This window comes from Aspergillus eucalypticola (genome assembly GCF_003184535.1).
Source record: "Aspergillus eucalypticola CBS 122712 chromosome Unknown BO83scaffold_11, whole genome shotgun sequence".
Classification (NCBI taxonomy): Eukaryota; Fungi; Ascomycota; class Eurotiomycetes; order Eurotiales; family Aspergillaceae; genus Aspergillus; species Aspergillus eucalypticola.
The window spans coordinates 893,027-912,780 of record NW_020290285.1 but is presented as its reverse complement, the minus strand read 5'-3'; the positions used below and the strand labels follow the sequence as shown (position 1 = coordinate 912,780).

The 19,754-nt window shown below is 50.4% G+C and overlaps 7 protein-coding genes and 1 non-coding gene across 8 annotated transcripts; 4 read left to right on the top strand and 4 right to left on the bottom strand.

Moving 5' to 3' along the window:
• Window positions 1-850: 850 nt before the first annotated feature.
• BO83DRAFT_444811 (GMC family oxidoreductase) lies at window positions 851-3,120 on the top strand (the record flags this gene model as incomplete). The annotated part of the gene is made up of 6 exons (XM_025536515.1): window positions 851-1,213; window positions 1,293-1,334; window positions 1,405-2,305; window positions 2,371-2,823; window positions 2,908-2,970; window positions 3,029-3,120. The coding sequence occupies 6 exons, from the start codon at window positions 851-853 to the stop codon at window positions 3,118-3,120; spliced, it is 1,914 nt and encodes a 637-aa protein (XP_025388673.1).
• Window positions 3,121-3,628: 508 nt separating this feature from the next.
• Window positions 3,629-7,417, bottom strand: BO83DRAFT_28090 (Pfs, NB-ARC and Ankyrin domain protein). Its single transcript, XM_025527096.1, has one exon. The coding sequence runs from the start codon at window positions 7,399-7,401 to the stop codon at window positions 4,003-4,005; it is 3,399 nt and encodes a 1,132-aa protein (XP_025388672.1). The 5' UTR covers window positions 7,402-7,417; the 3' UTR covers window positions 3,629-4,002.
• A 273-nt stretch (window positions 7,418-7,690) lies between these two features.
• BO83DRAFT_337516 (O-methyltransferase) lies at window positions 7,691-9,212 on the bottom strand (the record flags this gene model as incomplete). Its single annotated transcript, XM_025528476.1, has 5 exons — window positions 7,691-8,068; window positions 8,133-8,599; window positions 8,669-8,792; window positions 8,867-8,993; window positions 9,045-9,212. The coding sequence occupies 5 exons, from the start codon at window positions 9,210-9,212 to the stop codon at window positions 7,755-7,757; spliced, it is 1,200 nt and encodes a 399-aa protein (XP_025388671.1). The 3' UTR covers window positions 7,691-7,754.
• A 2,316-nt stretch (window positions 9,213-11,528) lies between these two features.
• BO83DRAFT_360463 (uncharacterized protein) lies at window positions 11,529-12,934 on the top strand (the record flags this gene model as incomplete). The annotated part of the gene is made up of 6 exons (XM_025529404.1): window positions 11,529-11,642; window positions 11,701-11,743; window positions 11,804-11,975; window positions 12,040-12,176; window positions 12,226-12,280; window positions 12,334-12,934. 6 exons carry the CDS (start codon window positions 11,529-11,531, stop codon window positions 12,932-12,934), a joined length of 1,122 nt encoding a protein of 373 aa, XP_025388670.1.
• Window positions 12,935-13,522: 588 nt separating this feature from the next.
• Window positions 13,523-13,788, bottom strand: BO83DRAFT_426863 (uncharacterized protein; the record flags this gene model as incomplete). Its single annotated transcript, XM_025535310.1, has 2 exons — window positions 13,523-13,684; window positions 13,735-13,788. The coding sequence occupies 2 exons, from the start codon at window positions 13,786-13,788 to the stop codon at window positions 13,523-13,525; spliced, it is 216 nt and encodes a 71-aa protein (XP_025388669.1).
• Window positions 13,789-15,065: 1,277 nt separating this feature from the next.
• Window positions 15,066-15,950, top strand: BO83DRAFT_378284 (Hsp20/alpha crystallin family protein). Its single transcript, XM_025531210.1, has one exon. It carries the CDS (start codon window positions 15,160-15,162, stop codon window positions 15,718-15,720), a length of 561 nt encoding a protein of 186 aa, XP_025388668.1. The 5' UTR covers window positions 15,066-15,159; the 3' UTR covers window positions 15,721-15,950.
• A 587-nt stretch (window positions 15,951-16,537) lies between these two features.
• BO83DRAFT_t146 lies at window positions 16,538-16,627 on the top strand. Its single transcript has one exon. It is a non-coding gene; the product is annotated as a tRNA-Asp (tRNA).
• A 226-nt stretch (window positions 16,628-16,853) lies between these two features.
• BO83DRAFT_408078 (uncharacterized protein) lies at window positions 16,854-19,682 on the bottom strand (the record flags this gene model as incomplete). Its single annotated transcript, XM_025534015.1, has 8 exons — window positions 19,455-19,682; window positions 19,136-19,392; window positions 18,759-19,066; window positions 18,458-18,689; window positions 17,850-17,973; window positions 17,661-17,769; window positions 17,035-17,596; window positions 16,854-16,896 (listed from the first exon to the last, which is right to left on the bottom strand). Exons 1-8 carry the CDS (start codon window positions 19,476-19,478, stop codon window positions 16,854-16,856), a joined length of 1,659 nt encoding a protein of 552 aa, XP_025388667.1. The 5' UTR covers window positions 19,479-19,682.
• Window positions 19,683-19,754: the final 72 nt, after the last annotated feature.

Below are 19,754 nucleotides of genomic sequence, written 5' to 3'. Positions count from 1 at the left end.
TTGACGTCTTCCATTCGAATCTCCACGCTGTATGGGCCTTTGGATAGCACTTCCTGGTTCACGGCCACACTTAGGAAGAGAGACTTTACTGAGTTCAGATTGCATACCGCCGACGTGTCATTTCCTTCAAACAATTGGAAAATGTATAAATCTAGTTTCTACCGCCTTGGATTAGACTAGACCCCTTTGTGAGTGATGTATCCGCGGATGAGTAGACCTGCCAAGTTACGACTAGGCTAACGGGAGCGGACCGAAGGCAACCTTGAATCTCTCGTCATGTAACCCTGATCCACCTCATCCTCTCCATGGAACAAGTACTGAGGATCCGCTAGCACAACCTCCAACTCGTCCCTGACGCCATGACTTGTTGGAAAGTCCGTGGGTAAGCTTAGTCCAGAAGTCGAACGACTTCAATATCAAGTTTGAGCAAGACCTGCTTCTCCACGTTCCTCTCCGCCACTGGCGCGCCAACCGGCGAGTTACATTTAGACTTCTGCAGTCTATACTCTATGGGCCCGCCTAGACATTTTAAGTGACCAGGCAATGGTAGTTATGGCCTACTGATGACAGCCTTGATTTGCCAAACAACGTGTCGCCAACACTCTCATTGCCATCCAGCTTGGCGAGTCTCCATCGCAGACAGTATGCTATTCTGGTCCGGATGGAGCCTTGACGCGATATCCAGCTGGCTGTGAGATCGTCATTGAGTCCAATTGTTTCACTCCCTATCCGTCATGACTGTTGCCATGACTTTCATCAGATAGTATGTATATAGAGGGCCTTCGGAAGGATGCTTTTAGATCACTGAGTTAGCCATTCGAGCCAAAATTCGAATCCGCCCTGAAGCAAGATGTGGTCCCATCTGCAGTCTGCCGTCCTTTTCTCAATCTGCCTCAGTCCGGCGGTGGCCACCCCGTATATCTACCACCGCCGGCCGGTCTTTCAGGAGTACCTGGGCACCGAGACGGATCTAAACCCACCCAAGCCTAGTGACGCATATGACTACGTGGTAGTTGGCGGCGGAGTAACTGGCCTCATCGCAGCCGGCCGCCTGGCTGAACATTACAATGTGGCTGTCGTGGAGCGGGGCGGATATTATGAGAAGATGACAGGCAACCTGAGTCAAGTCCCGGGATACACAGAACTCTTTGACAACAGCAACACTCCTCCCCGCGATGATGTGGAATACTGGTGGGAGGTCCCCGGGACGCCGGTATGAGAATTGACCCTTCTCCCCAGCCCCAATCTCTTCTTTCCATTATACAGCAGAGCACTGACTCCTCATTGTATAGGAAACCAATAACCGCGCCTTGAACTTCACTGGTGGAAAGATGGTCAGTAATCTCCTCGGCGATGCCATTACTTCTATGAACTGTTACAATATTGATATGACTGGTGAGATAGATGGGTGGCAGTCATGCCTTCTCCTATTTTGGTTACCTGCGTCCAACCTACGGAGCCATGCAAAAATGGGCCGATGAGGTTGGGGATCAGTCCTGGACCTACCCCAACACAGAGGAATATTTCGACAAGTCCATCAAGTTTACTCCTCCTAATTCCACCACGCGCTTGGCCAATGCTACACCCGAGTATGACCCCAGCCTCAAGGGCACTGGGCCTCTAGAGATTACCTACCCGCGCTGGGTGCACCCCTTCAGCACTTGGTTGGCCAAGGCCTTCGATGCTCTGGGAGTCAAGCATACCCTGAGTTATGCCAATGGCGAGCTTTTTGGCTCCAGTTGGATCCTAGACACCATCAACAGCACCGACGGCACCCGGAGCACCTCCTGGACAGCCTACGTCAAGAATGCCCCGCCTTCAAAGAAGAAGCTCGATATCTTCAGCTTCACCCTCGCGGAAAAGATCCAGTTCGATGGGACCAAGGCCACGGGAGTGGCCGTCACCCGCGAAATTTCTCCACCGTCCGGCGGTCCCCCGTCAATTGAACAATTCACCATCGAGACGAATAACGAAGTGGTTTTGGCTGGCGGTGGTGTCCTCTCCCCGCAGCTCCTCATGGTCTCGGGTGTTGGGCCAGAGAAACAATTGCAGGAGTTGAACATAACTCCAGTCCTGAAAAATGATGCGGTGGGCCAGAACATGCACGATCACATTGTCTTCCCAGTCGCCTATCGGGTGAAAACACCAACCAGCTCAGTTCTGTTGGATGATGAGAAACGCTGGCACGAAGAAGATCTGTTCAAAGAGAACGTCACCGGCATGCTGACCAATCCTGGTCCCGACTTTGGAGGTATTGTGGACATTCCCAGCGATCTGCGAAACTTCTCGCTGTCAACCAAAGCAGGTACGTGCTAGATGCTCTTGCTTTCCATCACACATTATATGGGTATACTGACGCAGCTTTCGAAGAGCTGGCCGGCTTGCCTAAGGACTGGCCCGAACTTATTATCGTTTCCTTCCCGCTGGGTCATGACTACCCAGACGATGGCTACAACTATGCCTCCCTGATGGGCGTTCCTATGACTTCCATGTCAGTGGGAAACATCACTCTCAACTCCACCAAGATGAGTGATAAGCCTATTGTGCGCCCGCACTGGCTCACCAGCACGACCGATCTGGAAGTGTCGATTGCATCGCTCAAATACATGCGTCGGGTTTTTGAAAACCCAGCCATGGAGCCCATCATTATCGGCGATGAGTTTGCTCCGGGCCCTGAAGCCGCCACCTGGGCTGAAGTTGAGCATGCCTTGAAGAACAGCTTCCGTTCGATGCATCACCCGGCGGCCACCCTGCGCATGGGTCGCGAGGATGACCCGAACGCCGTCGTGGATAGTCGGGGTTCAATCATGGGACTAGACAACGGTAGGTCACTACTACTATCTTTTCTTTTCTTCTTCTGCGATAATCAGGTGAAAGCGGTTGGCTAATTTGTCTACTTCTCTTCAGTCCGAGTTGTCGATCCTTCAGCATTCCCTTTCCTGCCCCCTGGTCTGCCTCTTGCCCCTGCCTGTAAGTTTGCCTTTTATATACCAACTACCAATAAGACCTGTGATACTAACGTATTCAGTCATGTTCGCCGAAAAGATCACCGATAACATCATCAACGACCAGAAGAGTGGAAAGAAGAAGGGCCACGATGAGCTCCGCACGGACTTGTAGATGATTAGGCTTCTGATATAGCCATTGTATATGGGAATTGACATATGCTTGCTACGGGAACTATCAACAAACTACATGGCCTTATTGCCATTGGGTATCTTTCCTCGCATCCCCTGTTGTAGGATAAATGCTTGACCGGAATAATACTATGGCCGACCTTCTTAACATAAGTCCATGCTATATAAGTTTGAGATTTTCTTCCTCCTTATTCTTGGTGCGATCTATAAAAGGTAAGGTATTCGGAAGCTATGGTTGTTAATCAGTCCTCCAGTATCTGCACAATCCTATCGTTCCGTTCTGCCTTTCCGGAGCCAGCGCACTTTTTTTCCAGAGTACGAGAACACCCTGACCCTTCCCGTTGCAAGTAATTGACGGACTACGTCTCGATGGCCGTTTACCACGGCTCGAGACAAGGGCGTATACCCAGATGAATCTTTTGACCCAGGATCGACTTTTCCTGTAGACAAAAGCATGTTCACAATAGCTGTATGCCCGTGAGAGGCGGCGTGGGCAAGAGGTGTCGCTCCCTGTAAGTTCTTGGCATCGACATCAATGCCTTCTGTCGAGAGTAGGTGTCTGGCAATTTCTGTGTAGCCTCCAGATGCAGCGTAAGCAAGTGCTGTCATCCCATCTCCTAAGCACTTCGTATTCGGGTCAGCCTTCCCCGTAGCTAGCACCTTATCCACAAGAGCTTTATGGCCAACCCATGCAGCGTAGAGCAGTACGGCTTCTGCGCACGACCTAGTCAAGCTGGGGAAAGAACCATCCATAGCAATTAGTGGCTCTACGCCTTTACTCCACCTGCTAACTGCAGCATATTGGAGCACGCTGTTCCAATCTTCGTCTGATAGGGCACCCTGGCGGTGCTAGAAAAAGATCAATTTAGCAGGAAATCATATGCGTATAAGCGCCTTGCAAGTTGGAGAGAAGGTATAACGGAAGGTAAGTAATACATACATTCAAACGGCTTATATCCAAATTCGGATTGGCCATAGTGTCATTTACGTGAGCGAATGCCAATGTCAACGGTTCCTTGTCACCTCTCTCCAGCCTGTTGGCACTATCAGACTGGATCTTTGACACTCGATTGGACTTGTTACGTTCGATGTCGTAGTATGACGAGGTAGTGAGATCGACGCGGTGCCTCGTTATCAGCCGACTGAACATGGTCTCCCGTTCGTACTTGATGGCATAGTGTACTGGAGTTTGTCCAGACTTGTTCTTAACACTCGAAGCGATATTATCCGCAGTAAGAAGCTTACTGAACATGCCGTTCTGGTCGAATCGGATTGTGTAGTGTAAAGGCGTGTCCCCGTCTCTATCAGGCGCATTCAGATCAATCTCACGCATGGTCAAGATTCGGTTGAACATGAATTCGCGGCCGTACTGGATCACGTAATGTAGACACTGCTTCCCATCTTTGTCTGGTAAATTGAGGTCAACACGGTTATTTGTCAATAAGTTCGTGAACATGGCTTGTCGATCAAACTTGATGGTGCAATGAAGCGCCATTTCGATACAAGCGCTAGGGGCAGCTGAAACGTCTTGCAGCTGGTTTTGGTTGATAATATCGAGAAATTCCATAATGTCATTCCTGACAGCATAGAAAACCAGAAAGTCAAGGTCACGCCTGCTCGGTATATAACCACATGGCTTGTCTTTACATATCAACCGAAATAAATTCGATAGGTCGTATTTCGCAACGATATAAAGAAGACATGCAGACTCTGTGTGCCGACGGGATTTGTACCTCTCGAAAGCGTTGCTGCAACGCTTCCAGCGGGGGAAATTGAAGTTGCCAAGAAAGCATCCCTGGCGGATGCCACCCCTTTCTGCGGCCTCAGAGTGTTGAAGGACGTTGCGCACCGCATATTCGAGAAATGGAACTCTTCGAGAGGCAGAGTCCCACAAGGCCTTGAGCTCGTCCCTGGAAGCAGTTGCAATATACTCCTCATCTGCAATGTGAGTGCTAGCTTTGGCAAGGAGGGTATTGTTGCAACACTGCTTCAGTCGATTATGACTTGAAGCCTCAAAGTTCCCTTGGTGCTCAGGCCATAGTTGGCGCAGTCCATTCTCTTTCAGCAGGAAGTCTCTGACCGACTCATGGATGAATTGAACTGTCTTTGCTTTTGACTTGGTTGTTTCAGCCAGTCCTTTGGAGGTGCTCAGAATGAATCGATCGATGTCCTGCTCAGTTATGTCTTCAGGGTCCCAGGCCTCCGCTAAATTGTCAGGGTCTGCGGAAAGAATGGCAAAATAGAGCTCCTCTCGCTTGAGGGGTCGTCTAGCGAATAGTATCCATTGTATACTCAATAAGAGGTCTTCCATGTTCACAGTATCCCTGGTGAGTATGTCTTTGAAAAGATCACCAAGTTTGGCTGGAATTTCACGAAGTCTGTTACGAAGGGCATGCAAGCGACCGCGCTGGAATTCGCGGTTTAGGATCTGTACAACAAGCACCATCCATAAGAAGATCCCAGAGGCTTTCGCCTGTATCTCGCATCTAATATCGTCGGCTTGCTTACTGCGCCCAATTTTCAGCTCGCTGCGAAGGTATCGAGTAATATCATCAGCGTGACCTTCTTGGTCCTCAAGTATTAGTTCCAGCCCATTGTCGATGGCAATGTGAGGGTAGTGACGGCTTGAGAAGCAGACATGAAATTGAACGCTTGATGAAATTGCATGCTCTCCGAGGGATTGGATGAAATCAACCATGGTGCGGACCTCTTCCTCTTCGCATTCGTCCAGGGCATCAATGAAGCAGATAACACGCCGACCGCTAAGCAGTGAGATGGACTTGCGAAGGATGTGCTGAAGTATCTCATGACCCCAAGGATACTTCTCGTCCCAGCGCTTAGGGTCAAGTTCGTCCAGAAGAGTTTGGAGTTCTGGAAGCTTTTCAAGCAATTGTACCAGCAAGGATCGGTACATTCCTAATGTTGATTTTTCCAAATCATCCCCTCTGGCATTGAAGAAGAATGAGACGACCTTGGTGTCTGCATCCATTGTTGCATCGGCCTGCAGGAACGCGAACTTCATCATGGTGGATTTACCACTCCCTGCCTTACCCTTGATCCAGAGGAAGCCACGGTGCTCGGGGAAATGATTGCTGTCCAGCCAGTCCACATACTCCTGCTTCTCAAGAAGCCACTTGCAGGTTTTCGCATGCGCGGGCTTTATTGTAGCTTGCCGACTCTCGAGTTGATCGAATCGCAGAGCATCCATCATTGATGCACGGTGCTGGACAGCCGTGATTGCCCCGGAAACAGCAGGGTCAGGGATAGGCCCAGGGCCGCAGGCACCGATCGTAGCAAGCAGCCGCTTTGCATATGCAGCCGCGGTCGCAGCCGCATAGCCCTGCCAGTCCTTGTTTTTGTGCGAGTCCGAGTAGTCCGAAACACCTCGAATGACAAGACATGGAAAGTTGTCCATTAGCCCGGCTGCTTCCATTTCGAAACAAAGGATATTGAGCTCCGCTGTCAATCGGTCGCGCGTTTGTGCATGCTTGATGACCTGGTTTCCGGATGCGATCAGGCCGTAATGAACAACCGGCCGATCGGAGCTGCGTGTCGACCGGCTCACCAGTTTTTCACGGTCGCAAAATTCGCATGTCGGTCCCGCTGGGTCATGTTCATAGTCCGGAGCAAAGAGGAGGTCCCTCTGACAGCCCGGGGACGTGAATGTCTCCGCCATTTGCGGATTACGCGCCAACATCTGCGACATCAGGACGGGTATCTGGCTGCCATTGCGGAGGTCCGCCGCCCGAAGGTTGCTGACTGCCGTCAGAAGGGAAGTGGATGGTTTGTTTAGAGTGCCTGTTCGTTCGAAGTGCCCTTGTGCGATGGTCTTGCCATAGTCGTACTGCACCACGCCCTCGAAACGGGGGGTGGGGATGCTAACCACGACATCCCCAAGCCGAATATCCGTTGAGGCGGAAGGCGCCCCTCCTCCGACCCCAACCATAAGTAGATGGCGGATCGATCTAAAACTGATGAACATGTTGCTGGCGACAGTGGCTGCCGATGTGGTGCCGTAGACACCGGCGGGGAGACAAGCGATCACGATATTGTGACGGCCGATGGACCCGAGGGTATACGAGTTGCTGTCGCGCGGGTGGATGGGCAAGGCTGGATGGATCTCATCCAGCATGGCTGTTGCTGCTGCTGCCTCGATGGCAAGAGCACATACCCAGCCGATGGTGTAGTCATGGTGGGAAAGTTGCTGGGGATTGTGTCCGGGGTCGAGTTTTCGTCGCTTCGGGGGTGGTTGTTGATGCTCCATGCGAGATCAAATGTAGAGAAAGTTCTGTACAGGTGGTGGAAAATTGGGAAAGAGCGATCAGTTATAGCGCCCAAAATGCCCGATCAGCTGAGCTTGCAGCCTCGCCAGGCTCGGTGGCGTGGCTGTGTATGCATGCGTCCCCTGCGTTCAAACATACGAAAAACTTGCCATTAGCTCGCATAAGTTGTCTAATGCAGACGCTTCTTTATGCTCGGACATCCAGCACCGCCGTACCCTTTTAGTATTTGATTAATGATGCATGGGGCTGAGTGAATACTGATAAATATTGACGAGCAATATCATATCCCATTCATTCAAACCACAATATAAATTCAACACACTCTCTAACTCGGTCAGATCCGCTCAGCCTCGACCACTCCCAGTCCATCGCCAGCGCGCGTCCAAAATTTATTCACTCGCAATCCCACCGAGTCCAGCAACCGCGTCCACTGCTGCGTCGTCCGTTCCAGTCCCGAGCAAAACACCATCACCGCCACGTCTGTCATGCCGTGAATCGCCGAAGCATTCTGGTCGGGTACAATGTATTCTTCCATGATAAGCTTGGAGTAGCCCGGCTCCATCGCTTCCACGACATAGTTGAGGATGATCCAGGCTTTCTCATCGGACCAATCGTGCATGACATTCTTGAAGTAGTAGACACGAGCACCTGCATACCCTCGTCAGGTCACTGGTCGTTTTCAAGCACACTGAAAAAAGACGAAGAATCTCACCTTTGACGGGCTGCTGCTCCGTGAAGAAATTGTACTTGACGGGGACAATGCTGGCACCTTCCAGGTCCTGCGCCCCTCTCACCTCGTCGATCACCACCGGCAGATCCTCCAACACCAACTTCCCTGGTGCATTGGGAAACCGTTTCTTGAATCCCAGAAGGTCATGGCCTCGGCCACCACCAATGTCCACAATCAAAGCCCGATCGGGGTTGCTGTCAGCATCGGCCAATACCCGATCTCGCACAGGGAACCAGTCCGCCCAGTGCGGGCGATCCGCACGCTGGCCTTCCATAAAATTGTTGAACCGAGCTAGGGCTTCGGGATTCTGGCAGAGCCACATAAAACCATCTTCTTTCATGTTGTTCGTGTACTGTAGGGGCGCAAACAGAGGATCTTCAGGGTTACGGTAGTTGGTGACTTGAAGGTATTCTGGGGTCTTCTGGATGGTGGGAAGGAATTCGCAGAACCTGATGCAAGCCTGCGTATTAGTGACCGTCACGAACAACTGACTTTCCCTTCCCCGTATAGCTACTTACAAGGACTCCACCACTCCAACAGACGTTCGGTTGATCATCTCCTTGGTCACTGCGGTCGGCGGATACTTACCGGGGACTGGCTCAGCCGCAAAGCCGAATGCCACGCAGAGACGCATCATTCGCTCTAGTATAGTTCGAGTTTGAGCAGTCAGCACTCAAAGCTAGTCGGCCAATGCATAGTATGAGTCTCAGACATACCGACTAGGAGGGGATCCGCAGGCTTCAACGCTGCAAGCTCGCTCACGGGGACTGGGCTCGTCGCGTTGGCCAAAATAGTGAACACCTTTAAATCATGAGCGACCTTCACAGCCATCAGAGCTGTCGGCTTTTTCAGCATTAGCATAAGCGGCCATCTGATCAGGGTCCACGGACTCACCATATATGCTAGTTTCAGAATTGCATCGCGAGGTTTCTCCAATGCTCTCGCCAGCTGGGTTACCTTCTCGAGAGCATCGATCCGGTTATATTCAGTTCCATCGGCCTGAAAAGCTTCCAGCGACGACTGGGCATCTTTCCAAACACTCTGGAGGAAATCTGTGTTCATCGTGTAAAGAAATTGTGCTCTGAGATGGCGGGAAATAGCGTGGGAAGAACGGGCATCGACAACCCAAGACCCGCCCTCCTTTTATAATCCTTCGCCTCCCTGTTGCGGGGAGCGCTTGTCCAAGGCTTCAAACATAGCGGGGGGTAGTGAGAATAGTAGGTCCAGTCCGGGAGGATTTCCAACTGGCAGGTGGGTGGCATCCTGTAGCGTTCATCGCCAATTTGAACTAGTCCTGAGGTGACCTGGCTGAACACCACTAAGACGGTTCGTTCTGTCAGGCTGTCAACAGTTTTGGGACCCGCTCCGAAGATAGTGACAGGTGGTTAAGCTCATTGGAACCAGTGATCATGTGCAATTCCTTCCACTTCGTCGATCACGTAACTAGTGAGTACCAACACCGTTTAAGAAGGCATACGCCTCGACCGTTTAACAGACAGCAGTGGGGAAGAAGATGTATCGCTATGTCTCTAATGTCTCGTACCTGGTATGGAGCATTGCCCCGTCACTGGTCTTCCCTCGTTTGCTGCCCCAATTCGGCTCCACCACCCGCAATTCCGCATCTTTGCGCAGCACCTCCTGACGTTCTGAGCTTCGCGGTGGAAGAGAAGATTCGTCGACAAGGTTATGATCGACACTCCTACCAGATAGTCGTGCAGTAGTATCCTTTACCGGTTAACTTTAACGCAATCTTGATACGAGGATGATGAAATAAGACATTGGGATGTACGTGGAACAGAGCTTATGCAGGGGTCCGCAAAGAGAGCACTCGAAGGAAGGGGGGAGAAAAAATAACATAATACAAAATAACTATATCCAATGACCTGTTCAGCGGAGAAGTTTTGAAGGGAAAAAAGAAGAGACTATGTTTTTAGTGTCAATCCTTCGCTGACTACGATACGGTGTCGATAGTTGACTAGTTAAACAGCACCTGGGAACCTATATCAACACCCATAGTTTATAGTAGGTCTGTCCTTTTTCGGTCCATCTCCCAGTCTTCCTTGATATCTCAGCCTCTCTCCCATTCAACCGTCCTCGTCTAGTAGGAAATTGGTCCATGCATCAACTGTGGTGGGCAACATTTGACGGTCCGCTGGGGAGAGATGCTTCCGCGGCTCTCGTGGGTCTCATTTTCCTCTTCAGGGCCAAGTCCGATATGGGTCAGCCGCTGTGCGGATCCCGCTCCTCACACGGGACGACAATTGATACTGGAGCCTTAAATTTCTCTGTGGAGAATGTCCCGGACTATGATTCCGATTGGTAAATTAAACGTCGATCGCAGGCAGCGATGCCGTGTCGGGGGTGACGCATGGATTTAACGCCCCAATCTTATTTGTCACTAAGAAAAATCTATATCCAGCGGAGGGCTCAGACCACGGAACCTTATGTTAATATGCTTCTTTTTTGGAGGCGGAACGAGTGGGCAAGCCCACGTTGGAGCCGCCTGTCAACTGGCTCAAACATCTGAATGCTCTTTCTGAGTTCCTACAGCTTGGATCTAGTACGTACGCTTGGGGTCCACTGTTGGCCTCAGCTTTCTACCCCCTCGACGCAAAGAGCGTACGGTGCTCCTGCCCACTACTCGGGTTTTCTAGATCCGTCCAAGAATTGGGAGGATTTTGTGGTTTATGCTGAGCTCGATTTTGGAGCTGTCCTGACGCCTGCCACGTCCTCCCCATGGCACGGCACGTCCCTCATCCTGTCCGATGAGGCGTGAGAACCTACAAGGTTTGGCTGACTCCGGCCGGTGGCCATTTGAGTTAGGCTTAATTTGACTTCTTCCATGGTTGTAGAACTACTAGTCGGGTTCTGCTATGTATGATTCGCATTCTTTTAGCAGCAGCGAGAGAGGGGGAGAGCGATCTGCGGCTTTCCGAAACCGGATCCATTGACGAGATCGGCCGCAGATGGGCGTAGATAGCCTCTTTGTCTGGCAATGGAAGGCTAGTGCTAAATTTTTTGCTTTAGCGTGTGTTGGATTTCCTCTCCACTCCAGCTTCACCAATCTAGTTATGGGAATTATGAGCGGGCTTTCATTTTCCTTGCTGGGTAACCGATAGTCTGCTATGTTTGTGTCACTGCATGTAAAGTGCAGAGCGACGGTCATTGTCGCCATATCCTTCCCTTGACTGCTTCTCCCCTTTTCTGGCCGTATGGTAAGGGCTTCAACCATGTCGCGACTTTCTGATACAACACTGTTTCCGTAACCCCGACCGTTATCTCATCCCGTGGTTCTTTTCAACTTTCACTCAATACACACGAGTCCCATTGCGTGTGGTGATCTTTTGTCGAAGAATGGGCTACAATCTTACCGCAGAGATGTTCAGCGAATGGGCAATAGGGCTGGTTGTTATTGCAATTCGATTGTACACGCGCTTCTCCGTGGATCGTGGTATGTTCCGCTGGGACGATGTGTGTCTGGTGCTTGGAACGGTAGGTTTTCAGAGACCAGTATTCCTTTTGCGGTGAAACGCGGGCTAATCAGCATCAGCTTTTCTGGACTCTCCTTGTTGTATTCTTATATCTGTGCACTGGTAAGCTTACTCGATTCGTACCTTAATTGGTTGACACTTTCATTGATACTTCATGCTTAGCTGTCTATGGCAGCAATATAGGCCTCAATGCCACCACTGCCGCTGAGGTACCGGATGATCAGGTCCCGTCGTTAACCAAAGGCTCAATCTATGCGTTTCTTGCCTGGGTTTCGTATATTCTCATGGTGTGGTCTTTCAAGGGAGTGCTTGTGTTTCTCTACAACAGACTCACGTAAGCATCAAGCTTAGGTTCATTGCTTCAGGATAGGGATAGGCATAAGTCTGACAGGTTATAGGATCGGTCTTTCGCAACACCGGCTAGCCTTGGCTGTGGGCGCTTTCACAATGTGCACATTTGTCACCTCACTGCTCTTCGACCTTCTTATGTGCAGGCCAATCGAGAAAAATTGGCAGGTCAAGCCATATGCAGGAAGTTAGTATCATGCCTTGCAGATTATCCTCCTCTACTAAGACAATCCAAGACAACTGCACTGTGCGCCCATTGAACTACATCGTCATTGAAGTCTTAAGCATCTTGTAAGTGCGGTATTCTTCCACGATCAGTCATGCTTGCTCACCTATTGCATCAGAACCGATCTCTGTATCATGTGCGTCCCAATTCCACTAATTATCGTCGCCAAAATCCCGACGTCTCAGAAGTGGATCCTCACGGGTCTGTTTTCCTCCGGCATCTTCGTCATGATCGCTGCCGCTCTTCGAGCATACTACTCCGTCAAAGACCTCTCGACTCTCGCTACAGCTTTGGGCTGGGCGTCACGGCAGGCCTTTGTCTCAGCCATCATTGTCTGCGCCCCGGGAATCAAGCCTCTCCTCTCTCACTTTTCCTGGTTTGCATCCTACAGTTCTTCCCGCGGATACGATAAAAAGGACCTAAGCCGAACGACCTTTTTCAACTCGAAAAGTGGGGGTCGAGATGTTACGATGGTCAGCACCTGTGAGCCTCAGCCGTACGAGCTCTCGTCTATGGGCTGGCCAAAGAAACGACAAAATTCGTCGGGAGAGAGCCAAGAACATATTATGGATGTCCTGCCGGCACTACAACAGGGCTGCGCGGGCGACTTCGAACGAAACATGGGCATTATGATCACGACAGATGTGACTCTTGCGCATGAAGAAGCCTCTCCTGAAGATCTGCACAATGTATCCACCACACCTCCATATGGGCACTGAAGCCAGTGGCTGTATACGGAGCTTGGGTGTAACATGATCATGCTCAGCATTTAAAATGGCGTCATTTAAAGGCGATATTCTTTCCCATCTTGTGTACACGAATGACCCATGTTTGGCCGACACGGCTCTTCTTTGGTGTCCCCAGCGAATTGCCATGTTTGAGGTCCTGTTCTATTATGACCATATTAATTAATGCTTCATACATCACGATATTTTGATAGATCTACGTCACCTACTATGCAAGATGCGTTACTGTGAATGCACAACTCCTTGTGTTGCCTCCATCCTAGCACCAGCATTATGGCTACAGGCTTCTCTTCTTAACCCAGAAAAGGGGCTGCCACACGAATGCCAGTTCGTTCAATATGTAAGTTTTCTGAGAATCCCAAGCTTCCATTTCCAAATTTCTGGTAGATAATGCGTCAATAACAGACCGACACCCTCGGAAAAAAGCACCCCGCAACAACTGTCGTACGAGGCATGACCAACTTCATAATTATGTGTGCTCATGACAGCAACCCAATCAAAAAGTGCCATAATGACATCATAGCCATAAGAAATTGTGCCATCATGTGCTACTTCACGAGCTCATCTCTTTCCGGGCGTGGACTGCTGGCCACTTTGGTGCGTTCCCGATGACGGGCCCTGAGAGGAACGGGTGCTGGATGCTGCAGCGTTGGCATTGCGATCGGCAGCTCCTTGAGCTCGAGCAGCGAAGCCACCAGAGCTCATATCTTTTCCACCTTGGGCCTGTAGCTTTGTGAGCTTGTAATCTATGCCAACATATAGCACCTGCTTACTTGGGTGGACTGGATGCGGGAAGCATCCGACTTGCTCATCTGGTTGGAAGGCATGTTGATATAACAGCGACTGGTTCCTGGTATACTGGGATTTGTTTTGGAATGGATCTCTGGTGCGCTGGGAGTGCTTTCAAGAAGATCTTCAACCCCTCATATATGCTACGCATATTTTTCACATGTCTGTTCTACGGGTGTAGTATTGCTTATTCCTTCCCCGTCTGTAACCATTCCGGTGCCATTTTCCATCCAGCCACTACAGCTCTACATCGTCTTCTATAACCCAGCTAGCCCTGTTCATTGGTTGGGACACACCCGGAGTCCCTGGAGTCTAGACCTTGCCCTTCGCTATACTCACGGCTCGCATGGCCGCATTTTGCTTGCTGAGAAGGAGGATGCAACTACCTTGTAGAATCCTTAGTGCTTTGGTCTTTGTGACCCTCCTATCTGCACTACCTCAAGTATTTCACTGACCACCCTACTTTGCCTTCTGTTGCACTGGAAGGGCCCCTAGACCGTGCCAGGAAGCCAGCCCTTTCACAGAAACAGTCAGCACTTCTGTGCGGCCCTAGGGTCAGGTTTCGTCTATCATCACCACGGTACAGCTGACGATATGATAAACGCGATTCTTTGCAGCTTGTGGCCATACATGGTCAACCAGCGGGCCGGCACGCCATCGTTTGCGTGAAGTTCAATTGAGACTCAGGTGGCGATTCCGACCATCGAAACTTCTTGTTTACTGAAATCGAGCTCCAGATATCCGTCGAATCTGGGCGAATGTGCGAGACCAATGCATGTTGGGAAATTTGGAAGGGATGATTGCTTCACCATGACGAAAGCGACCGACGACAGCTTGCAGTGGCACCGTGTAGCTTGTAGCTTGTTGCTTGTAGGTCGTAAGTTTTGTACCACAGAAGGGATGCACGCCAGTGGAATAATCTGGAAACGAGCGGGGAATGCGTTGGCTTGACAGCTTCTCCCGGGCGATGACCAGCAGCAGCACACGGTGTGTGGATAGTGGTTAGAATGAATCCAGACTCCAACCCTCCCTTCCTTGTGGCGGGTGGCAAACCGGGTGGTTATCACGTGACTGTGCGTCGAACCCGCCAGAAGCGTCCGGGGGTGCCTGGGGCCTTCCCGCTGTCTCTGGCGGGCACTAACCATCCTGGGCTACTGGTGCCAACGATCGTTCACGGAGCTTCCAGCTTCCTCCAGCAGCTACCCCTACGAGCTGGTACCTGCCTCTACCAGTCACCATCATGGGGTCCAAAAGCTATATAAGGCCCTTCGAGGTCTCTTCCAGTCGATCCTCATCATCGCAACAGACATCAAGCATCTACTACTACTACAAATACAACTCTCGCAACCACCTTCCTAATCGCAACTACATCTAACACTACTACTATCATAACAAATCTACCTACCACAATGTCTCTCTTCCGAACCATCCCTACTGCTGGCGACTTCGCCCCTCTCTTCCGCCTGCTGGACGACTATGATCTCCACCGCTCCGGCCAAGGCTCCTCGGTGACTTCTGCTCGCACCTTTGCGCCTCGCTTCGACGTCCGCGAGACCTCGGATGGCTACCACCTCGATGGTGAGCTGCCCGGCATCGCCCAGAAGGACGTCGACATTGAGTTCTCCGACCCTCAGACTCTCGTGATCAAGGGTCGCACCGAGCGCGAATACCACTCCTCGGACAATGACGAGGCTCAGAACACCCCTGCCCCGGAGAACGCCAACAACAACAACCAGGGTGAGGGCAGCGCTGTCGTCCCCTCGGGCGATAAGCAAGTCTCGAAGAACAAATCCAAGACCAAGCATCACTACTGGGTCAGCGAGCGCTCCGTTGGCGAGTTCCACCGCACCTTCTCCTTCCCTACTCGCGTCGACCAGGATGCTGTCAAGGCTTCCTTGAAGAATGGCATCCTGTCCATCTTCGTGCCAAAGGCGGCTGCTCCTTCTTCGAAGAAGATTACCATCGAGTAAGAAGTGATTGGTGGTGCGACGAATAACGACTTGATGATGGGTTTCGAAATTGTTCCATAGCGTGTGATGTTTTTACTCTGTTGTCTTCATTTCCTTTGTATCTTATCCGAGCCAGAATGCTGGGGGAGTAGTGTCTAATAGTTGAGGTGTGCATTGTCAGTCGTTGCTGGGTTGTCACTCCTTTTTATTATTGTATCCTAGTAATACTATACATTATTTGATGGTTTGAATTCTCTCTTTCGCTCCATTTGTAATGACTCCCGGGTAGAAGTAACCACTAGACTTGATAATCGAACATCGCAATACGTTTTGAGGTTATGAAGCACTAGTCATGAGCCTCGTACATAGATCACTCCTATGGTTCTCATACTGCTGTCGCCAAGGCCCGGTGTCGACCCACATGTTGCATATGCTACCATTGCGGCGAACAAACGCAGCCACTTACCTTTTGCGCCCGGCGCTGCTACTGGTAAACCCTATATTGAATGACACGATGAATGGCGTAAATAAGTAGAGTGACTTGGGAGTAGTTGCAGTCTGTTGTAGGGTACTTCAACCTACAATGATTGGTCGTAATTATATATATCTCCATGGCACATCCCGAACGAAAAGCAAAAAGAACCAAATGTGCAAATTGCAGCGAAAATACCAGATCACAGTCAAAAATGGCCTCCAAATAGTTTAAAAATGTCAAATAATACTCGAGGCATGTGGTTTTTATCGGAATACCTTGAACAGCAGCTTGATTTACAGCTAATGATCTAGTGCTTTACCGGTAGGTTATGTAGCAAGAAATAGACACACGTAATATCTCCAATCCTCGATGGTCTAACGGTCATGATTTCCGCTTGTCAATCCCTTTCGGGAACAAGCGCGGGAGACCTGGGTTCGACTCCCAGTCGGGGAGAATTCTTTTTGTTTTTGTTTCATTTTTCCCCAGGCTCGATCCCGTGCTCTCTTATCTTCCGATTTCCGAGTTCGCCCGATCGCGCCACATTCGATTTTATCTCTAAGCGCCATGTGTGATTATTCTTATTATTCATTTCTTTTTGTCTTAAAATCTTTTTTCCTTTTCCAATAGTAGTATAGACCACGTTTGCTATTTTTCATGATTAGGCCTCTTCATCCTGGTCCTAAGAGATCGCAACGCTCATTATTGAAGGTAGTGAACTAGCCCTGTATACTGAAGCGATACTACCATTACTACGAAAGAACGGAAACTCCTGTTGAAGACTCAAAACATTGAGTTCATTCAAGAATGCTTGTCAACAGCTGCCACTAATCATAATATCCCAAAACGCAGGCCACGATGACCTATTTGCACGGGGATACTCCTGCCATATGAATCTGGGTAGCCAGAACCCAGCCTCAATGGCAATGCCCACCATCCAAGGCGACGTCGCATCTCCAAATAACCCTCTAGTTTTGCGACCAGCAGCAATGTACATGACTGCCACTACTATAGCAAAACTGCCGATCATCTCAGCAACACATGCATCGCGTATCGAAATCCCTCCAGGATTGATGATACACCCCATATTTAGCCCTGTGCTACCATATGCTTCATGCACAGCCCACACTGCCAATGCACTTCCAATGATCTGCCCCCCAATGTACATAGCAGCCCGTGATAAGGACACTCGGCGAAGAAAGTACGCAGCCAATGTAATAGTCGGATTGACATAGCCGCCAGTCGAGCGCGCAAAAGTAGAGATGATCAAAGGGAGGAGGCACACATTGACGATACTCGCAGGTAAGAAGCGAGCCCAATTGTAGTTGTCCATGCTGAGGTGGGAGAGGTTACTGATATCGTCTCGATCTCTGGATGCTGGTGCAATCGCCACCCATGTCAACATGAACGTGTACATCATGCTGGCTGTACCCCTGGTTTAGCGCTCCATACAACCGTAATCAGATCAATTTCTGGGTCACCATCTTACCAACACATTCTAGTAAGGTGCACTTCCACATAGTGACGTCCGCCAAGCACTTCCAGTCTGACAGGTCTGTACCTGGCTGGGTAGTACTTCGATAGCCATCGCCACGGCTCTGAGGGAAGCGGGCCACAGGTGCGATGCCGTGCGCTGGCTTCTCGCGACAGCCACTCTTCTCCATCTCATATTTCATACTGTCGAAAGAGCAGGAATGTAACCATGCACATGGTAAAAGTGCCAAGTTCGACAGTAACTGAAGTATGAAGTTGTTGTGGTTTGCTCGGCGGCCGGCGACTGCCGACCCGAGGAAAGTGGATCGCTGATATGAGATGCTCTTAGACAGGGAATTGTTATCAATCACAAATAGGAATGACACTGTCTGTGACCTACAAAATGAACCAAACAGACTTGTTACTCTTCTTCTGCCTGTCGCCATTCGGGTTCTTTCGGGTCCATGGAATAGCCTTTTACCCGTTTCAGTAAGTATATCTAGCTTATCAGATGAAATCTAGTCACCTGCTTTGCAGGTGACGGGTATCTATTTAGAGCGAGCAATGCTTCTAATTGAAGTTAAAAATCATTTGAAATACAAGGACAGAACGATATCACGGGAACGAACAAAAAGCAAGGCAAAATCGCGATGAGGGGACAAGTGCTCCCTGAGCAGGTTTGTGCCACCCTTATCGTATAGAAGAAGAAGTGAACGGAACAATCGCCATAAACAAGTGTTCAAGGCATGTTCATGCCAACGCTGGGAAGATATATCTTCAATCCCACTACTACGTAGGAACGAAGCAGCTTACGAGCTAGAGCACTTGGAGGTCGCCGTCGTCCAGCCAGTGAGACGGTTGGCGATATCAGAGGCGTAGCAAGAAGTGGCACCGGAGGCAAGATCAAGGTTGGTGGTCGACTGGAGGGAGTTTACACCAGAGTTGTAAAGTCTGGCGGCACGGTAGTAGGCCGCAACACCAGTCCGATCGGCCAAGTCCAGGTAAGAAGCGAGGCCATAACCACCACTGGCGGAAGTTCCAATAGCTGAAGTAGGGAGGTGTGATGTTAGAAACTGCAGGTCACGCAAGGATAATTCCAAGGTTTATAACGTACCTCCATCGCGGATCATCTGGACGATCTCCGAGTCGGAGCAGGTGCTCTTCCCATAGCAAGTACCCGTACCCTCGTAACTCTGCATGAGGCCAGGGTTGCTTACACTGTTGGCGGTAGTCGGGACCCGGACACAGCCCTTGGATTCCTGCAGAACCACGGCCAGAATGAAGCGATGGTCGACCATGGACTCCTCAGCGACCTTCTCAATGGCACTCTTAATGTTTGCGGTCTCGGTTGCTGAGTTGTCCTGGCCCCAGCCATTGTTGCTGCAGGAATTGGCAATGACAGCATCCTCGTTGGCCTCCCACCTATAGTAGTGATGGGTTAGTATAACGGGTGCTTTGGAAGTAAGCCCGAAAGGGGGGCCTCAAGCATACATCGCATCGAAGGAAAGCCAGTCGGACTTGGCGGGCCATCCATCAGCCGTCGAACCATCGCCGGTGTACATGGTGTAAGAGTTCGAGCCGGAGCTCTTGCCAACACTGTCGTTGATACTAGTGACAGCCAATGCGCTGACGCTCACCACTGCGTTGGTGGAACGGGAGGCCAACTGCTCTCCCTCCTCGACCTCCAGGGTCCGAGTTCCCAACGGAGCGGCGGCGGCGATGCCGGCAAGGGAGCCGACAGCAAGGTACTGTAGGACGGATGTTAGTACTCTGTTGCTGAGAGCCGAATATGTGCAGGATGGCTGCTTACGTTGAAGAACTGAGTGAAACGCATCTTGGTAGAAAGGTATTGTAAGTAGAAATTGGTTGATGAGTAGGACAAATGCTAATGATTGTGTGCTCTGCAAGGAGTGTATGTGATTGAAGGAATGTGATGAAGCTAGTCAATAGCTTCTGTATAAACTTGAAAAAAGTGAAAAAAAAAGGAAGGACTGTCGAAACCGACTTGATACTGTGAAAATGCTCTGCTTGGATAGAGTCATTCTGGAGCAGCGCACTCGCGCTCTTTATACAAGCTGGCGGTATGGCATCTCTTCAGCCCCTCTCAGGA

Excerpts from the sequence above, each read along its gene's own strand:
- BO83DRAFT_28090 (XM_025527096.1), bottom strand. The coding sequence starts at position 7,401 with ATGGAGCATCAACAACCACCCCCGAAGCGACGAAAACTCGACCCCGGA.
- BO83DRAFT_378284 (XM_025531210.1), top strand. The coding sequence starts at position 15,160 with ATGTCTCTCTTCCGAACCATCCCTACTGCTGGCGACTTCGCCCCTCTC.